A 21,817-nucleotide genomic window follows, 5' to 3' on the forward strand; every position below is an offset into this window, starting at 1 on the left:
TGCTGCTCCGCTTTTTCAGTGTAATTTGGTTGAAAGTCGGCAAAGGCTTTGAAATGCCCACAGTCTGGAGCACTCAACAGCGTATTCTTATAAACTTTAAATGTGTATTTCTTCTTACGATGTCCACAATTATATATATATATATATATATATATATAATTTTTCATTAAATTGTTGTCGTGCCGCTCCTGCAAAAAATCTAATATATGCCGACATCTAATCTTACTTTTTGCTTACCGTTAAATGCTTTCCATGTTCCCACATGCACCATAACATTTCCCTAAGATTAACTGGCAAATACATTACCCACTAAGCTACCACGGGAAAGCATCTTGCCTAAAACCCAGAAACTGATACACAGATTGCTCGATCTGCACACACGTACCATTCATTGAGGTGCTAAATAACTTTTATAATGAAAAAAGTGATTTCTAAAAGGAGATGTAGAAATAAAGAGGATAAAATTTAAAAAAATATATCATTTCAATAAAAGGTGTTACCATCATGAATCTTTCGTGTTGGGGGCAATGATTTTGTAAGTGCCGTCTGGAAATTACTTCTTTTTGTTTGCTAAGAATACGCGTACATTACGTAATGTTACTGACCAAACTGCGCCAGTGAGGTATAGTTTGTATGTGCATACGCGTATACGAAAAACGTGTTTTTTTAATATAGGTATTTTGAAGTCGAAACATTATTTTTTCTTCTATAGCAAGAAAAATAATTCTTGCTCGTTTGGTTCGAACGTATGATGCAAATGCTACTTCTAACAATTGAGTGATGTCTAAGACAATGCTATTTAGATCTAGCCCTCCTAATCGTCACGAAATTCTGATTTATTGCAGTTGTTCACATACGACAGCAAGAGGAAAATATGTTTTTCGAAAAAAGCTAGATTGGAAAGCGTTAGTGCTTGCACTTGACAGTGTTACTTTTGTATTTGAAATGTATAAAGAAGTTTCACTGGTTTAAGCGGTACACCTATACGATCTTACGGTTTCGTCAATTACAAAATGGGTCAGACTTAGATTCAATAGCGTAATACGTCAGTGTGTCTGAACTGTCACAGTAGGCAGCATACCGTTCAACACTTCCTTTACTTTTTATTGTTGTTTTATTGTTATTATTATTATGACGTTTAAACAATGGCACGATTATAATATGGTCGTAGTGGTTGTATTTTATTCAAAATAATTTTGTCCAGTCGCAGAGTCTAGCTTACCTTAGTTTTAGCAGGTGCGCATACGAATTTCTAAGCTCCTCTTTATAAATTCTTTCAAGCACGTGATAAGATTTTGCAATGTATAATATCCTCTTAAGTATCAGTAATTTCCTTCACAGGTATGACATATACACACGCACTCACAGCAACTTGTCGCACGTATTATTCCTTTACGTGGAACACTTTAGTAACAATTCGTGAAATAACTCTGTACATAATTTTCGCTTTGAGTAACCCGTTTTTAACAATTCGGCCTTCACCGGTTTCTTGTTCAGTTTCGGAGATAGTGACTATGTCAAACTGGGCTCAGTGGTAGTTTGTTTTACTGGTCCAAGAGCACCGTGGTGTTGGCGATGGTAAGGGCTGTCTGATGCCTATCCAGAGGGGCCAGTGGCACGGTCGAATCTTCACAGCGACAGCTGTCAGGGAGCCAGCATCTACCACTTGCTGTGACGGAGAGGGTAAATCCAAGGGGTCGGAGAGGGTAGTGCACTTCGTGCCGCTTGATATTAACAGCTGTTTTATTATTATTATGATCTTATCGAATGGGCATCTAGATCGCTTTGCGTGCTAACGCTGTATATACTAAAGGAGTGTGAAACACGGTCTGATTTTACATATGTGACTTTTTGCTCATATATATATATATTTTTTTTAACTTTGGTGAAAACGGACACTTCTTTATAGTTATACCGATGGTTTTATTGAGCTTTGATTGATTGTCTGAGTAGCCTTACAGATAACAATTTCCGCAGTTTCAATACAATTCACTTTCGGATGAAATTCACGAAACAGAGGGATAAGTGATTTAAAAAAAAAGGAGTAAAATAAGTTAAAAAAAAACGGATAAGAGTGCATTACACACGGGCATAGTGCGTCTCTGGATTCCTGAACATCAGTTGCTTAAAAGTCATGATTCTCGATTATGTCACACGCGATGTGAGATCACGCGTATGATACGAACATGTCTGAATTTACGAGATCGAAAGTCAGTTAATCTACGCCGCGTATGCAATAGGCCGAGTAACGTCGGATTCTTTGCACGTAGACGCGGTAGCGCTAATGAAACGAAGTGATGTCGGCGGACGGAAACGACGGGACTCTGCCGGAGAAGATGTGTCTCGCTTGCTCTTCCCTTGACGATACGGCATTGTACTGCTGCTTCGGGTAGGCCATGAGTGTATGATAAATCCCGCACATAAGCCATTTGAAGCCTTAAGAAGTACTCAAACGTGCACACGCAACTGGAACGGATTCGTACGGGATGGCAACCGTCAAAGCTCGAGCGAAGCCGAATAGCGGCGTCATTGTCCATTCACCAGTGACTAGGGCGCTTCCAATAGCGAATTTTACGAATGAAACAGAGACGTTGAATTAGCGTAAAATATTGAGCCTTTTCCTTACCTTGTAGCAACTGTCTCTCGTTTTGTCGTGGCACACATCTCCGTTTGTTGTACCCAGACAGTACGTGCACCTGTCCGGCGTGACCCGTTGCCTGGCGGACAATGCGGTTTAGTTCCTGAAAACAACCCTCGTTATTTAACAGTGACCACATGCGGCCTCGTCCTTTTTGATCGGTTATCGATGTAGAGTGCACATCGAAAAGAAAAGCATTTGCCGAGATGTATGGTGCAATGGCCATTTACCACAACAGTATGAGTATTTGAGCAATTATGCACAATTTATGTATTCGATTTCGTCCTCTTCCGTATACAGGGAGACATTAATTAACCGATAGGTAGTACAACAAGTATCGTTACTCTCATAGATTTAGAGATAACGATGTTGTTATAACGATAGACTATTTTGAAGTGGATTTCGTGCTTTTGTGCCCAAACTTGAATTCGTAATGTGATTATGAAAAGATTTCATGAAAGAGCAGCGAAGTCGATCACAAAAAGAGTTTGAGTTAAAATATCGAAGCGTACAATTGACATGTACCCCAGAGGTTGAGGTGTAAGGTGCTTCTGTCATCGAAACAAACACGACGAATAAAAAATCAAACGGTACAAACATAGCAAAAAGACGGGAACATAGTCAGGCTAAAAATAAGTAATTTGTAGCAATTTCTCAACTATGTCAGAGAGCGCCAGAGAATCACCATGTCCACAGAAACCCTTCAACGTCGTATCAAAGCGGATGGTCTTAGTTACCGTAAACCAGCTAGAAAGCCTCAGCTAAATTGTGTACGGAAGTATGCGCATTTCAAACATGCTAAAAAATTCCAAATTGGATAAGGAAAGGGTCTGTTCTTCTGATGAATCGTATTTTGAGATTTTGGGTAGTAGCGCTCAACATGCCTAGCGACAGTTTTCACCAGTTCTATGTAATTCAGCAGGGCAAACGTCGGAGCAAAATAATAATGTGTGGGCCGTTATTTCTGTTTACAGTGTAGGAATCCTACATTTCATCAGCGGTATTATGAAAGAACGACAGTGCAGAAGGGTAGTTTAGACGAAAAATGCTGCGCCAGATACGAAAGTGCTGTCCAAATGGGAACTACGTGTTCACGTATGACAACTATGTCACAGCAGAGTGTGTTTCTGAGGCGTCTATCGTTAATGGTGTTCAGGTTATGCCACAAGTAAACACATCCGACTTAAATCCAATTGAAAACGCAAGGCACTATGTCAAAGGGCAGGTCAGAACCGGACAGGAAATTACGAACATCTCACATCTCGGTAACATAGTGCTTTGAACATAAGCGCAGGACCCGCACGTGACATAGATAGTGAGAAAAAGCATACGAAGCATACCAAACCCAATTGCAACGGTAATCGTAAAGCAAATAATAGCCTCAATAAATGCGTTCCCTTTTACCGCAGTTTAAAAATGTTCCCCTACCGACACTGTCATCACATGTACTGTTATTAGAAAGCACTGGAGGCCGGTTTCATATAAAGCAGCAGCACGCAGATATTTAGCTGGTGTATGGAACCATTTTCGGTCAAATTCGACTAAGTGTAAAATTTCTAAATGGTCTTATTTAATTGATGGATATATATATATATATATATATATATATAGACGTATCTACGAGTTTTGAGCCTCGGCTCCTTTTACCGTTGATTTAACTAAGTTCATTCATAACGTGAACTATAGGTTGAAGATACACCAACCGCTGTTATGTTGCAATAACTCTGCGCCACCTAACCCTCAATCTGTTCAAAGTTGACTGAATTGAAGTCCTTATATGCAAGTTAATCTTAACAGAAGTTTGACTGCAAAAGGACGTATTCTTCTGAGATCTGGCAACACCGATTCCACTGATAAGAAAATATCTCGATTTCCCCCGTTAGATTGATACAGTTATTGTACTATTCTTCTTTAGTGATTGGCCTCAGTCAACACAAGGTTCTGGTTATTTTGTGGCAGTGATGCTGTACGTCTACTGAAATGTTCCAAGGGCTTTTTTTTTCCTGTCCTATGATTTGGTTGTTCCATTAACCCGTAGCAACATTGCGTGTATTCTGTAGATCTCGACTTCGTAATAACAAACATAAACTAACCTGAGACCTTAGCTAACATTGAATACTTACCTTATTAGAATCCTTCTCGTTCGTTATTTAAGACGTCCTGTGGCCTGCCGAATTTCATTGAACCCGGCGGGAGCACAATCGAGATTTGGACGACCGAGGCATGTGCAGTGACTGTAGAACTAAGTTAAGAGTATTTTATTGACGCGATAACTCCGCTGTTCCTTTATATAGCTTTCGTAATAATAATAATGATGATAAGCCGAAAAGCTTTTCACGTTAGTTTCATTTGAAGTGGTGTTTCCTAGCTTACGCATCAAGATATTTCGTTAATTATTGAACTATTCGGGAGAAGTTATTTCGTGGCGAAACAAAGCGTAAAAAAATAAAATTATATCTATATTATCATATTGCAGCTATTATTTAAACCTAGTAAATAATTGATAAAAATTGTTAACGGATGCCTAACAGATTGCTACAATAAGCTCAGCTTACCTTCATTTGCATTAAGCTTCATGAGACGAAAAACTACTTCCACAAGAAGATGTTCATCCGACTGAGGAAGGTACACTACCGGCTAAGGTGACTTCATTGACCACCTTGCCGATAACCGTGTTAAGAATACGTCCTTCTGGAGAAAGAAATGACTACAGAGAAAGCATTTATCCATATTAACAATATGAAGCACATCGCGCAATACTTTATACCTCGTCAGTTCTCAACAATTTTGGAAAGAAATTACATTTCTTTTGCTCAGTCGCAAAAATGTTGAAAAACGAACAATTTTGCTTAAATTCAATGTTATGGGCATTTGTAACGTTTGAAATGCAAAGCACTCACTATTTAGGACCTCTTAAGTATATTCCTAGCGGTTACCGAACAGATTGCCAAGAAGGATAATCATCATGCTTTATGGGGAGAAACGTACGCGCTCTGGAAAATAGGTGTTCGTCCAATTAGCAAAAGCTCGAGCACGATTTGCTCCAAAAATGTTAGCAGCAGTAATCAGGCAGTTTATGATGCCGATAATGTATGCGCAGCTGGAGAAAAAGTAGAAGTAAGTTTCAGTACAACACAACAGAAAGCCCGCTACAGAGACAGTTAATCGATGCAAACCTGCGTCTTTGATAATACTTCTGTTTCAATTAGGCAGCTAGCAAAGAAATAAGTGGACGAACCATCGTCCAGATGACTCGCTAGGGAGCTGAACCACACCTTCAAAACCAAACTGATACCCTGTAAAGCGACGCCTTTTCAGCTCTCTCAAGAATGAAACAACAGGTCGTCTTCGGTTCTTTTTTGAAAAGGAGACTTTTGTCTTGCATTATTTGATTGTTATATAGATATTGCATTGTAGAAGCGATCGACGATTTGTTTGCAATCTAGAGGACGTGTCTGTTACAGGTAAAGGTACACTCCCGGCGAATACGTATAGTTTGAGTGAAGTGTCAAGTGGAAGAAAAAAGCGAACTCAATGAGCTGAAAGTTCGTTATAGTTTATTGTTCTATAAATCATTGGGCAACTGAAGTGTTTGACAAAAGACCATACGTTTCCCAACGCTGATTCATACAAGCCGGCTATCACAAAGTTGACTGCTTGTGAGCACACATGGCTACCGAATACCCTGGTATGGACTCGCTGAATTACTATATATGTATATAGAGCATTATGAAGCGAGAGCCTATCGAGTCTCGATATGACAACGTCAATTCGTGCTCTCAAGGAAGCATACGCACATCCGTAAAGAGAACTTTTTCAAACGAGCCCTTTGTGCGAACCTTTTATGAACGGTTTAAGCTTCGTTTCAGAATAATGTGTGTAAAGAACACTTCTAGAATGCGTGAAAATATTCATTTTTATTACTGCAGAGAAAAACAAGCCATAAGACTTAGGTGCCGCACCTGGACGTATACTTTATTTAGCTAAACCGATTCGTTGATGTTGTACACTCGCCCAGTGTAAGCTGTAGTTTGGGACCACGCCAAAAGGTTATCCCGCCACGCGAAACCTAATAGCTTATAACACAAGTTCGGATGTGGGCTTCGCCCTGCTCCTATTTTGCCGTTGCTTACCTAATTTGAATACTCTTGATTAATGTTGTACAATGAGCCTAACGCGAAGGGTAGTTCGAGTTCACATCGGCAGTTATCCGTTGTGGAAGAACTTAATAGCTTTTAACACAATATAGCTTTAATATAGGTTTTCACGTCGAGATCGGCAGCGGACAGCTAGTGGCGTTTTATATTTGATAGCTACAAACCCTAACAGCACGTACTGCGATAGAATTAAAACACAGATTTTTAGATCGTGTATTGCTTTGGCGTTTATTTATATGAAAGGATATGATGATTTAAACGAATCCAAAGAAATTAGCTTAGTCACAGCGGTTCACGTTTTTGTTTTTCATGCCAGTGGATACAGGTTGTGACCATTCTACGGGGGCAGTCTGAATCGTATAGACACTATATATATATATATATATATATATATATATATATATATAGTTGGTAGGTATTATTTTCGGTCTGGCTGACACATTTGCATTCTGGAAGTTCTCAGATCTCCTCCTTCGGGAGTTTGTTGATATAGAATTCCAAGGACCGTGCAGCGACATCATTGTTCAGTGTGATGATTCAGGAACCATATGCATTTGAAATCTATTCCATTTATTTAAAGCACGAAAAACTGGATCGTCATGCTCCGATAGAGCTTACTACTGCTTGCTTGTGCATTGCCGGCAATGACTTCAACGAAAGATGGTCTCATGATGCCAAAGCGCAACTGGTTCGAGACGCCCTTTCTCTGTAGAAAACACTTGTAGGTCTTCATCACTACAAATATGACAACTTTGCTTATTGGCGAAGGTATCAACACGAAAATAAACTTACCTGTCGCTCAAAATAGTTTTGTTGAAAATATTACCGTTTCTTCTATGTTCTTCAATTAGTTGACTGACGAACTCCCTCTGCGGCACATGGTTCCTATGTTTAAATTATTAAATTGGCTGGATATTACGGAGACCTTTACTACGTAGTGCTTCCTAAAATGATACGTTTTTGAACTCAGTACTGAAAGAATAGTTCCAAAGTCACGGCTACATGTAACATACTGCCGTGATGTTTTCTGTCGAGCGATCCGGACGAACATGTGACGACCATTCGACATCAATGATAAGCTTAGTTTCCTTGAATCTCATTATGCTCTTTATAAACGATGTATTTGGAAAATTTGGTCTATTGAAAGTTAGCAGTCCTAATTATGCCTGTTAAATAGGCTTTAGCAATAAGAATATACCGTTTGGGTAGGTAGCTATGTATTTCTAATAATGATGAACTGTCTCTAATTAGTTCTAATATAAGAGTGGCCTAGCTATCGAAGCACAGACAGGAGTGGCATGAAGGTTGATTTTTGCCAGGGAATTCTATATGTATAATAGATGTTCTGATCTGTCTCACCTTCATGAAGGTTGCTTTCTGTAAAAAATCGTTTCTCTATGATGTTATGTTGCGCCTGCGATAGCGCTTGGCATACAAGTTGCCTATTTTTCACCAAACAGGTGGTGTCAAGGACACGAGATTTTTCAAATTTGAATAAACTATCTGAATTCAGTGTAAAACTGCTCTATTGCTTGAGTTCGATGGCTCGTGGCGGGCCTAAATAGCAGTATGATCCGCATATCAACATTGTTACCTGTTTTACTACTGAATTATTTTTCCTAATAATACTAGCTTATCTACCAAATTGTTACAGTGCAATGAGCTTTAGAAAATTTTCGACACAGCCTTACTTAATTTAATGCCATAGAAAAAAAAAAAAGCATCTCTAAATTTCTTGCCACCGAATCACATTTCGTTAAATACACTTCGTGCGTTGGCCGAATTAAACTTCGACCCCCTTTTATTATTCGCCAAAGCTCTAAGATGGAACCTTATTTCGCTACCTCTACGCGATGATTTTGCTCTTCTGGTCGTCTCCGTTACCTTTCTTCACACGTGAGATCAGCAGTCGACAGTGAACATTGATAGGACTAGTTCGGTATGACCCATCATTACAATTGAAGGTTTACGCGGTCATCCAGACTATCCAATTTGCATCTAACCCGCTTTGCTTACTAGTAACCAGGTAACAGTGAAATTAAAAAGATGTATTGCTAGTTCTACAGTGATGTGCGGCTCTTCGAAATAGTAACCACACTGTAGTTCTCGCTTGATTGCAAAGCCTGGAGCTGTCATTGCACTCCAAGATAAAAACAGCTTCAGCTTTTGTTGACCTCACCCTAATTTGCGTATAGTGCCTTACTATGTCCAATCCGCTTATGAACTACCTTCGACGATGATTCTTTTGTATTAAGTAAAGGAACAATTTTTTTTGGTTCGCCTTACTAATGTTCTCTTTACCTTCTAGCTTTTCGCTCTGTGTTCACCTTCATATACTTTATGAAAATAATTTATCATCAGTGAATGTACTAACTTTCACTGTGCACGGAACCAAATTTATGCCAAAAATGAAAATTTGGGACCATTTGGGGTTGACGAAGACCGATTAAAAACAACGTTGACGGCCGGCAGGCAACTAATTAACTTGACGAGAAAGAAAATCGTAGTCATATGAAGACACAGGCACCTTGGATCTATAGGATTTTCTTAAAAAATGTAAGCCTAGATGCCCCATGAACCAACTAAAATTACAAAATAAAACACGGTTTTTTATTGCCTCTCAACATCCCGCCTAGTTTCGAGCAGCGCACAACCACAATGACAGGTTTCTATACAGAATTATGATCGACAAGTAGGAAATGGTCTCTCCACGTTGGTATAAAGCAGACAACAGAATAGGTAGCTCCAGCTAATACGCCCCAGCCTAGAGTTAAAGCAAGCCTCCATGCCGAAAAAACATAGTTTATCTTTGACTGAACTGGAACGGCCCTATACAATGGCAAGTACTTGGGAAAAAAGATGTTGACAACGTTTTTTCACGGTGCAGTTGCACCGAGTGGACGAAGCTGTCCAGAAAAACCTTCCGATGGACGTAACAAGATCACCTTTCTCTAGGACTATAGCAACTTGTACAGGGCAAAGATCGTGAAACCCGTTTTGCAGGAGCTTGAAGCTAGGTTCTTTCGCACCCTACATATTTTCCAGACCCCTCTCCAATAGGTTGTCGAAACTTGGTTGGGTAAGTTTTCGAACACCAGACCTGAACATTTCTGGCGAGATGGAATAAATAAATCAGCGGAGAGATAGGAGAAGGCCATAGAGGGCGACAGCAAATGCATGATAAGTTTGTTATTTGTATGTAAATAAACCGCTGCGTTTTGTTGTAAAATGAAATTTCATTCGAACCGAGTGTTTGAAAATCTAACAGTCATTCGTCCACGAACCAGCCCTACCGTAAAACGTTGGTATTTGGAACTATTTGGAAATATGTGGAAAGATAACACTGGATTGAATTTTTTCTAAAAGGTTTATGAGGGTATAGAACGCAATCTTTTGCAAATTGTACGGCAATGTTTCTGCCTAGATCATTTTGCGATAAATGCTATACCCACGTACATGTACAGTTGGCTAACGGAATATGCTGGTATGTTCAAGCCAATAATACAGAATGAGTTAGATCCATTGTATGTATCAAACCTAGAAAAAAACTCGTTATTTGTAGAATTTAAGCGAAACATCGTCTCTCTTGTTAGGCAACAAAACGGGCAGACTCGTGGTAGTCGTTATGATATCGTGGAAATCCTTGGAGCATTCTACCGTTACGTGCAATACAGATTATATCATCATCTGATTATGCAACGCTCGCCTGTTATTGTACAAGTTTTGATATAGGTTATTTGGTTGAAAGAAAATTTATTTTTGGCAGTTGATTTAGTTTAGCTAGCTGCAGCGTATTGTTGTTGTGGGCAAACAATCTTGCTTCAATCTATTTCCCATAGATTGCAATAAGATAACAATCTCAGACAGTTCTACTAAACGAGTCATTATTGTAGACGTCAACATATACGGTTAGGTACAATTGGTGAAATAAGTTAGCAAGTCTGCATATGGTGCGTTGTTTGATCTTTTATTCCCGCATAGAAAGCATCTACACAGAAACAACCGTAAAACGAAGTACGAGGCTAACTTTTCGTCGTGTTAGCTGGAAATATTTCTGCTTGTCACAGTATTCAGTCAATGTGTATTACTTTCCTCGACCGCGTTTCTCTCCTTTCTTAACAACATGTTTCAGAACAAAGCTAACTCCGTAGTTACGCAGCGCTAGAAAACCTTGGCAACGACCTAGGGGTTCCGTTCAAGTCAAGATAACTATTTTACGTTTAGTGGCGTTCCGCCGTTCTTTTTTAACAATACAAACATTTTTTGCTAAAATTTCGTCCCAATCTCGCAACCTATGATCACTTTACCATCTGGAACACGGTTGAATTTGAACGCTTGCCCATCGTACACGATAGCATCGTCTATTTGTTTTAGGAAAAAAATTATATGCCTCGAATTCAATGATATGGATGACTGTCAGCACGTCTTCTGATGAGCTTGTTCTCCATGCAGATAATGAATAAGGAACGTTTGCAAATGTTCACAGGGTCTTCCACTGCATCCAGTACGATCCTGTGCCCTTTACCTGTTCAGAGTCACTCCAGTTATTAAGGAGCTATTCAATTTTCGCGCATAATTTGAAGCTGCTTTGTTGTCGAACAAAATGCATCAGTCGCTCAACGATCCCGCACTTTTTCACGATCCGAGATGCCACAAAAAAAGGCTGTCTAGTGCAAAGATCAGCTATAATAACTGGTGTGGAATTAAAGCCATGTTCATTTGTCTATTTATGCGTGCAGCCGTTGCCTTCGATGGTTTGTCGCGATCTGTATATTTGATAAGAAGAGAGTCTCTACATTCGAAATATGTATGGTATATATGGTAATATGTATGGTATTCTAGTTAATTTAAATTCCGACTAAATAGTTCAATCGGCAAAGAAGAATTGCGATAGGATATTATGTTGCTTTTCACCAAATACGCTCTGTTCCACCGAAATGTTTGCATTGTAGCTTCGTATGGCTTTGCAAGCTTTGAAACACATCCCAATGAGAGAAAGTGTGGTACCGTAATCTAGCCAAGGACACCTATGCTCTAAATATTGTTAGACAAATTTTAAGGCCCTTTTTTAAGACTGCCCGACGCACCTAGCAGTACTGTAGATATACCACGTAATATTATTAATCCGATTACTGCTACCGTTTGAAGTAATGCTTAACGGCATAGGTACCGGACATATAACACGAAGAAAAATATTCTGACCTTAATGTCTATAAGAGGTTTCGTGATCCCAATTCAGTGTGGAATACGTTTCATAACAAAACCAATAGTCTTCGCAGTAACGTAGATGAATGTGGAGATATAAGAAAAACAACAGTCACACGGCAGGATAGCCGTTTATCTCAGGATTTCAAATTCCTGGGACTTAAGTATTTCTCTACCGGAATGAGAGGGTAAATGCACATATACGGTATAGCATTTCGAAGGGAACAGCTGATAAGTTCATTAATTCAAGTTGGGATTGTGCGTTATGCAAATTCAGTGACGATAATGTAAAACTGAAGTTTACCAAAATACCTAACTTTAAAAAATGAATTAATTATAAAAAATCATCTATAGCAGAGTTCTAACTAGGTATTGAAATGTACGAACTACTTATTTTTGTGCTAACGTGCTTTGTCAAAACATGTTCCTTGAACAATAATACTATTACTATTCCTCGTAATGACGCTCCTGAACAGATAATCTCACGCCTGACTTGTCATTATTCGGTCAATCAAACACTCTTCTCTGACATTGATTTACTACTAATCACCGGGGTGTGATAAATACATTCGCTGGCACTCAGTCCTGGTCTATTTGATTTTGAAGGCACATAGACTACACTACATGTAAGATGAAATCTCACATATAGTGTAGTCATAATATACGTACTATACGAATTTATTCGCACTGTTATATGCATATTATAACGCAGTTGAAGTACCTTGTAGTTTTCGGATTCAACGTTGAAGTTGTTTCAATAGCATTGCAGTAACCGAAAATCTAAAATGCTCTTACTCTGCCGTTTGCCGGTTAAAATTAGCCGCATGATTTATTTTTATTACGGTATTACGGTGCTAATGGGAATCAAACTACAAGTAGTGGTCAATTTCGGAGACTATTGAAGCCGACCCTTGCTTAAGCCTTCGAAATAATGGGGAAAGCCTGTGCTAGATATCAACTTCATCTGTTGGTGGTGGCACAAAGTTAGGTCAGCAACATACCACTACCCAACTGGTACCAACATAACGCCTGAAAATATTATAGACTGGATAGCTTTTGAACACCGTTAACGGCCCGTAGAATTTTAGGAAGTGTTCAATGTTATCTTTAGCATCTACGCTGTCTATTACGTAGAGTGGCTCCAAAGGCTTTGGCACGCTTCAAAAAAACTCTTCCGAGCACTTGGAGTTTAACTTTCACATCTGTTAAAATCGTTGTAGGTACGCAAGTTAAGCCAATAAAGAGCAGCTTTAACGGAACTTGGGTTATGTTGCAAAATCAGGATTCAGAAGGGGCTTTGGGTTTCCACAGCAACCAAGAAGCCACTTGTTCTCTCTCTTTTTCAGAACTAATGGGTGAGCAACAACGATATTCACAATCGAAGTTTAAGAAGAAGCGTGCGACTAACGTATTAGCAAGCTGAGGCCCAATAGGCTTGTTGGCGGCTCGGTCGCGCGATTCGGTAAACACACAACGTTGTCGACTAAAGTGAAAGCGTGAGACAAAGTATCGTATGTGTCCGTCTAGATATTCAGGTCATACAATGCTCCAACATCCAAGCTAGACAGACAATCGTAGAATAGCCTAGGATAGGTCTACGTTTACATCAGAGTCATAGTCCAGGCCAAGAATGGATCACATTTGTGGCGTGACAGCAAGTGTCTGTACGTTACCATTTTTGATTTCCGCTCAAATCGTGTGGCACTTGTTCAGGTGCAAATTGTTGGCTTACTAATTTGGCCGAAATGAACAAATATGGTGTTCTTACATACATCAAACCTGGGTGCTAACATTCGTGCACTTTAAGCTAAACCGAGTTAGACCACAGCTGTCTCTTGCCCTTGAGCAGGTAACTGGCTTGCTTGAAAGTGCTAGAGACCTGGCGATCCGGTGCCGCTAACCACACAATTTTATTAGACGGTAGATATTAACTTCTTCAAAAAAAACCGGGAGAGGAAAATTGAGCATCAGTAGATGGTGGTCTTGATGGAAACAAGTCCAATCATAGGAGCTATGACCCATACTCGGTCTACATAAAGGAAACGCATACTGTATTGCTTGAGCTTTCTTAAAAAAAAATTGCTGGATGGAAAAATTCAGGCACGCATGGGACTAAATGAGAGGAAAAAAGTACTCAGCGGGGACTGAAGACATCCAGTTGACCGAGTCGTAATGTACGAATATTATCTTAAAATAAATACACATCTGTGGCTACATTAAAACCACAAAACGAATGATTGAAGAGCATTTATCTCTGTTAGGTGATAAAAAAAATCTAAACAAGCAGTGTACACTTACCTATACACCTATACCTACTTACTTGTAATGATAAAGAATATAAATTAGTCAAATTTCCTGCAACTGAAGAAATATCCATTATATTCAAAAACACGCGCCGCTCTTCCGTCGGCATCATGTGCTATTATTAATGTTCGTAGCACTTTTTGTGATATCACAGGATTCTTTTGTATCTCCAACATAACTTCTTCTGCTACTGTTAGTGTTATTGTTCGAGTTGTGGCACTTAGAGAGACACTTAGATTTGAATATGATTATTGTTATTAACACCAAAACTGGTGGAGTATTTCTGTGATCAAATTAACTATTGAAGTCTACAATGTTAATCCTCATTGTTTTAATTTTGTCAATCTAAATCCATTGTCGATAAATTGTAACATCTAAATTGCCTGGTAGACGGCACCTTAATACCTCAACAATGCAATCAAAACCACTGTGACGGACATAAAAGCTCCACACATAAGCACCTTTTACGATATTCGTGGCACATTTTTGGGTGATGTGTTATACCGCACTTTGGAAGTGTTCCACCGATTACTCCGTAAATTTGAATACTGAGAACATTTGATAAGATACTGTCTCGCCTGTCGGTGCTGCAGGGTGTATCGTAACAAAAGCAATTGCTCAACACCCTTAATTTGCGGGGAGACACAGTTCAGCTCTTCAAAGCGAAATGTGGTACTCTGTACTAATCTGTACCAATATTCAACGATCAACTAAAACGATCCTACTGGTTGTAATTACAGTTCGATACTATGATGGACCTTTCTATTTATCAATAGCGAATTGGCAATTCTGTGCAGGAAAAAAACTCATTGTGTTCTTAACCAAGTCCTGAAAGAAGTAACTTTTTTACTTTAGTAGTGTGTTCAAGGGAGACTAATATGTACTTTCTGAATAGAATAAACGTATTCACGCTATCATTCAGCTTGTTAGTGCCCTTCGCATTGATCAAGTAAACGCACTATCTATTCCCTTTATTTTAGCCTTCCAAAACGGGAAACAGACAGTCTGTTCTTGAAATTCTTTGGACATAAGTTAAAATACTTAAACATTATATACGTTAAACAACGGTGACCTGATTAATATTGAATTTTGCGATATGTGTCAACTAGTTTACTCGCTCAAGACTTACATATGAGACTCTCAGACTTCATAGCGGGATGAACTTGGTAAGATTGAACTTCTATAAAGTCAACGCATTACGCAATGTTATTCAATAATAAAGGAAATAGTTGTTATGTGCAAGAAGAATAAACACAGCTACCAGTTTAGAGTAGCTTGGTATGTTGCACATTTAGAAAGAGAAAACTGTGTATTGATATTGTTCTTATTGCACTCTTAAGGCCACTCTTAAGCGATATGTGCTGATAATTCGTTTCTAGTGAAACCGTCTAGTTAACTCGCGGATAGGTGAGAGTCACTAAATAAGTTGTCAATACTTCATTAAGGCCTATTTTGTAAACAGGTGTGACGATCGATCGGCGAAAAAAATCGAAAAAAAAAGAACATTATTCTCGTACGATCTACAAAACGGACGGTGTAGGGGTCCAGATATCGTAAATGTGGGTACATTTTTTTTAAATAAGGGAAACCAAAATTAAAATGCGCTTATTTGGTTTGCTCAGAGATAAATTGCAAACACACAAACATAGATATACATAAAAGAGCTTCTAAAATAGCTCCATCGTTTTCCAAAGGTCCAATAGTTGTTTTTATCTAAATTCATGCTTGTATAGCGAAGAGTAAGTTCATATATTTAAAATCGATTAAGTTTTGATATAGACTAAAATGGATTTACGTTAGAACGTGTTTAGATCGTTTTCTATTATTATTATTATCCGTAACATTATATCGTTTAAAAGGGATACACTTTGAAAGAAAGATTGGTATTTAATTTAATTAAATCTCTCTTTAATATTTTAGTACTTCAGATAGTAATGCTTTGTAGCATAATCGGATGGGGGAAAAATTATTTTCGGATTGTTAAATAACAATTAGCACATCGTCACATTTTTTACCTAACAAATGTGAAGCTTTGTCCAAATTTAGATGAGAATTTAATTTATTTGACGTCACTGTCCACGATTTTTCCTATCCCTCAACCAGTTCGTGTGCTTCTTGTTGCTAGAAATTTTCAGGCCTAGTATAGAAGAATTTGTTTAGCCAAGTTTCAAAATGCTTTTTACTGCGAAATGTAAGGTTACGAATTCGATTTGCCAGCTATTTGAAAAACCGATAATCTGTTGGATCAAGATCTAGAGAATACGTTGAAAGCAAAGCAACTTTTCCCACTCAAAATTTTTTAGGATAGTTCTCACAATATTTGCCATACAGGGTCTAGCACTATAGTGAAGGATGATACCGCCTCGCTCGTCGGGTCTTTGTCTGTTGGATAACTATACGGAAATCTTTGTCTTTTTGCCTTATTTTTCTCAAAAATTTTTTAGCGTATTTCTAGATTCGACGGTAATTTCTGACAAAAGTCTGGTACTCGTAGCTTATCTCCTCGACCGATTAACAAGTTGTTTGCCATTCGGGATTCTCATCGATCTCAAATGGCCGACTGGGGTGGTGTACACTTGCCGCATTTGGAGTTCTATCTTTAAGCTTAGCGTTGTAATTTTTCCGCCCAAACGTAAAAATATTTCCGTATAGCTAGTTTCTCTAATAATTTACTCTGTAAAAATATCTCATTAACTTTTAAATAAACGTTTCAAATTGCCAGTATAATACCCGAAATTCGAACTGAGCCTGAACTTACATAGTCAGATTAGACCCGAGGTACGTGTGTAGGGGAAACGAGGGTAGAAGTAAAGAAGGAAGGAATGCGATACTGAGGATAACCAAGAGGACATTACTTTTTTGTGAAAAATTAATTAAATATGCTTTATGGGCTTGCTTGCTTGCTTATCTAGGGTCCACAGTTATAGTTGATTAGATTTATTTCAGACATAACTGGGTCACTAATATGCAATTATCTCTTAATAGTTAAAGACAACGTATGACAACGGTTCAAAGTTTACGTTTTCTTGTACAGTCAGTAACGTGTAGAGTATTATCAACGTTTGATGTTAAATGTCAACCAAAAAGTTTAATAGAGCTTCTAGCTCTAGTGAAATGCAGAGTTGATAAATAAGTTACGGTGGTTTTTATGTACCACTTTTTTGCTTTTTCCATGTTGACTGATGGTCAAGACTAGAATTGCGTTGGAGACCTTTTTCTTGCAGTCTTAAAGTCGATATGTTTATCATTTTGCTCATATAACAAATGCCTCTGGAGCGTGGATGTACCGTTCTTAGAAACGTGGTAGTTCCAGTATTTCATCGTTTTGAAAACGTGCAACGACTTTTACTGGTCCTTCTAAAGTCGGTTTTTAGTCCGTTCTTTTGTGCTTTTTTAATCTTTAAAATGATCTCTTTCATTTAAATTAAAATTACTAAATTAAAATCTTCCCTTTAATGTTGTTTTTATTTTATGAAGCCTTCAAATTAATACGTCATTAAAAAAAGTGCTACACATTTACACTAGAACTCGAACTCCTTAAAACTATTTTTGTGAGATGGTCATCAAAAGAACGTGATAACAGATTTACAAACTAAAGCAAAGAGCCAACGAACAGGGTATCGCTCTTGTCTATCGTCAAACAGTACAATGAATGAAAGCTGTACATTAAAATCGTTGTTACTTTTATTCGAAGCTAGTAGGCCCGAGAATTAAGAACGTTACAAAAGCGAACAAAATTTAGACTTAAAAAGCGTAACCTGTATTGTTTATAATTCTAATTTACAAAGCATTTCAACTTATCCGTATTGAAAAAGTAAAGTATGATTATAATTGAATAAATTCTACTATTGCCAATACCCATTTGTCTCTTGGTAACTATTATATTATATATAACTTTTGTTTTGCTTTTGTTTGTTTGAGCCTTAAATTATATTTAATATGCCATTTGAATTGATCATGCCGCGAGTAGTGTTTTCGTTTTAGAATGTAATCTAGATAATTTTACCATAGTAGGCCTGCAGATGACTTTTTGCTGCTAGAAAAGCGATTGCAAAAGTTAAAGTTATTAGTTTATATGTGTATATAATACAACAAATCTTATATGTGTTCCGCAACTGTGCCATCGTCATAAATGACTTCAAATGTACATCATGGATTGTTGGATAGTTCATTGGAAAAAGGTGTAAAAGGACAGCAAATTTAACATTACAAAATAGACTATATGTGCAGAATATTTTAACGTGAATATACCTGTCAGTCCTCTAAGCGTATGGCATGAACTAGATATGTTCCAGTCCTATATTTTTGCGTCAACAGTAAAAAAATATTCTTTTCTATGTGCAAACAAAGTTTTTAAAACTTTCTTTGCACATATTTGTATGCGGTGTACACCTAATTCAATTCGAGAAAATAGTCAATAAGATGCACTACAGTATAAGAAAGACAGTTAATTTAATGATAGAATCACATACGCCAGCTATTAGAAGACGAGAGTAAATCTGGGACGTTTCTTAGTTATTTCTTCTCATACCGCGCTTAACAAAAAAAAAATTGACTTCAATAAACATTGTTGCATGTGTTGAAAGCGTCATTCTTGATGGTCACATAACTTCAATATAACCTCGTGGCGGCTTCAGAGTAGTCCGAAAATGATGTTTTAACCATCCGTCCAACAATATTAGTAAATATAGATTCCTTCAGGTGTCGTGCAGAAACTCCAACGGAATTAATTTTTCGGCTTACACTAAGCTCCGTTCAAAAAGGCCAAAACTGTAGAAATTCAGGGTTTGCAAGACCATTCAGTTAAAAATAGGTATTTTCCTCTAGATAGTATCTGTATAAAAATGTTCAGAATTGTCAGCAGTACTTTTTATCGCCATTTCGATGAATTTCGAGTCATTCAAATCTAAGCCCAACATGAGAGAAACTTTTTCCCTGGACTTTTTGGAAGCTGCATAGAGACTGATAATAACATAGACCCTTAATTCAGACAAAAGAGACGTTCACCATTTTATCGGAGGTTTATTTCGCGCGAGAGATTGAATAATAGCTGATCTTTGCCCTAGCTCCGATAGCGACGCACCATTTTCAATGAAGATGAGTTTATGGTTTGTGCTAGTAAGAATTGGCTTTTTTAGTGCCAAATATAGCGGATGAGCGGATACCTTCTATGACAAACAACCCAGCATAGTTTGGACAGGACACCCTAAATGTGCATTTTCTACGAAATTGATCAACGTGACACAATACATGCAAAACAACAAAAAAGGTAAAATGTCGAACAGTAAAATCTCATCATTCAATTGTATAATTGCAAGTCTATACAACACATACTTCTAATTTAGTAAATTTTGACTTTTTTGGCTACAGCGCTTTTGCTCAAGATCACATGTAACTGATGATCATTATGCTCTTCAATGGCAGCCGAAAACACAAGCCGAGTGTAAAATAAACTTCCATTATATATCTATTTGGTATGTACAGTCATTTCGCTATTTACATTATGTTTACATATTGAATAAAAAAATGTAACATTCTTCAGCACATCAATCTCTCTGTTACATAAGCAGGTCCGTCTAAACGTACTCCATAATATTTCCGCCTTCTTTAATTTTTGCACACCCAGAAACACTGCTTTCTAAATAAGTACCCAAACTGGTAAAGAAAAGCTGATCCCCCTCCCCTTGAACTGCAGTTATTTAGTGGAAACCTCGGGTACCATCCGGTCCACGGGGCTGTCGAATGAGGTAACTAGTATTGGGGATCTCGTCAATAGTGAACCTTCTAGGTCGAACTTCTAATTGCATGCTATTCTTTGGACAAGGTGCCTCATTTTTCGATTTAACGATCCTGGACTCCTTTTGCTCAGCTTTTTTGGATTGGTACGAAAGACTTTGGCAGAACGACTTTACCCTCGGCTTAATTTCTACTGGTTGTGAGCGGTCACGCCATGACAGCAAAGTATTCACTTGGGTTGAAGCGTGCTCTTTGGATCGAACCGAAAATCGTTTAGACACTTCAGAGTCTGAAAATATGCGTTTCTCTCGGTTTACGATTTTTTCGTTAGCCCTCTTGGTTATCGGCTTCAAACAGTCTTTTAGCAAAACAATTTGGAACCCAGGGACTACGACCGAAAGCGCTTCGGTCGCAGATTCACTTTTTTCAAACTCGATTACAGCGCAAGAGAGCTGGCGATGTTTGGGATAGCGCGCGAAGATTTTCCGCGTGGTATCATCGATCGGTTCTCCGGGCGAAACAATCCTAACATTCTGCATTGGACCACAGCTACGGAAAATATCTTCCAGCAATCGTTCTTCCAGAAATTGTAAGCTTTGCTGTTTAGCCCAGATGATGATACTTCTAGCAGGTTTCGTCCCATCCTCCTCCAGAGCTGCAAAACGAGGTCGTACTTTACATCCATCCTCATTGACTTCGAGCAATTCTGATGTGCGTAATGCCTCGGCTACGATACGCCAATCGTAACCTTTGCAGAGACTTTTTACCTTTCGAAAAGATGACATAAGTTTAAGTGACAGCCATCCCTCTTTCGATTTGGTGACGTGTTTGAGTAAGAACTGGTCTTTGTAGACCACTTCATCTGAAAGGTAAAATTCTATTTGTTGCCGGATCCTTAGTAATTGCTCGGGACCCCGCGGAAGTACATCCATATCTTCAGAGCTGTCAAGGACCGAGCCCTTTCCGGAACTTGAGTTCAGCAACGTTTCTTCACACTTCACCATCCTGCTTTAATCTTCAGTTGCTCAGGTAAGCAGCAGGTGCAGCAGGAAATTTTAAATGACAACTAGATCGATAAACGGCTTTGACACTTCGTATGTCTGCGCAGTTAAAAAGACATACTGATTTCGCTATCATGTGCTCAGCCTTATAGCGCTGCGAGGTGGTGGCGGTGAGAGGTCGGCTAAATACGAGAGAAAGAAGGTTCCACTGTGACGTGATGTTTTCGTGCCAAACATGCCGAGCGCCAGTCGAGACTAGCAAAATAGATCACTGCGTCAAAGGCCATTGGCAAGCTACTGACTGTCATCCGCAACGAGTACAGGCCACGTTAGCAATTCTAGCGGGTATAAATCGTCAAGGCAGATCAGTTTCCAGCCTCCGCAAGTATACTAGACGTTTATTTGTCTACACGTGTTTCTGTGCAGATGTTATTATCAAGATTAAACATTGAAAAATATCATGCTATGAAATGCATTATGCTTTGTCATATATATATTGACAAGAGGACAGAGGAGTCTTGAAGAGAAGATGGCCCACAGAATACTATGAACGGACTTATGATTTTGTTGCGCCTTTAGATCCTATATCGTTGAAAGACAAGAATATGGTATCGGTATAATTACAGATATATTGTTAACGTTTACGCGCATAAAATTACCCTGTATGTTAATAAATAAGCCGCTTAGTAATCAAGATAGTCAAACCATACCATTAATTATATCAATTACTTGTACCCTATGGCTCAACACTGCTACCGTGCACACAGTAGATATTA

At 38.4% G+C, this 21,817-nt stretch overlaps 2 protein-coding genes across 8 annotated transcripts in view; both read right to left on the bottom strand.

Annotated features, from left to right (window-relative positions):
- Window positions 1–2,763, bottom strand: part of LOC111244546 (ferric reductase 1) — a 37,739-nt gene extending 34,976 nt beyond the window's left edge. For 6 of the 7 annotated variants that reach the window (XM_086978545.1, XM_086978546.1, XM_086978540.1 and 3 more), the window contains exons 1-2: window positions 2,627–2,763; window positions 1,223–2,466 (exon numbers count right to left, since the gene is read on the bottom strand). The gene's annotated coding sequence lies outside the window, so the exon portion shown is untranslated. The remainder of the gene's footprint in view (window positions 1–1,222; window positions 2,467–2,626) is intronic. The other variant, XM_022791772.2, reaches the window with a different exon arrangement.
- A 16,543-nt stretch (window positions 2,764–19,306) lies between these two features.
- LOC111245737 (la-related protein 6-like) lies at window positions 19,307–21,174 on the bottom strand. Its single transcript, XM_022794454.2, has one exon. It carries the CDS (start codon window positions 21,042–21,044, stop codon window positions 20,004–20,006), a length of 1,041 nt encoding a protein of 346 aa, XP_022650189.1. The 5' UTR covers window positions 21,045–21,174; the 3' UTR covers window positions 19,307–20,003.
- Window positions 21,175–21,817: the final 643 nt, after the last annotated feature.

This window comes from Varroa destructor, unplaced genomic scaffold, assembly GCF_002443255.2.
Source record: "Varroa destructor unplaced genomic scaffold, Vdes_3.0 BEIS01000002.1, whole genome shotgun sequence".
NCBI lineage: Eukaryota > Metazoa > Arthropoda > Arachnida > Mesostigmata > Varroidae > Varroa > Varroa destructor.

Coding starts and splice junctions, on each gene's coding strand:
- LOC111245737 (XM_022794454.2), bottom strand. CDS start 21,044: ATGGTGAAGTGTGAAGAAACGTTGCTGAACTCAAGTTCCGGAAAGGGC.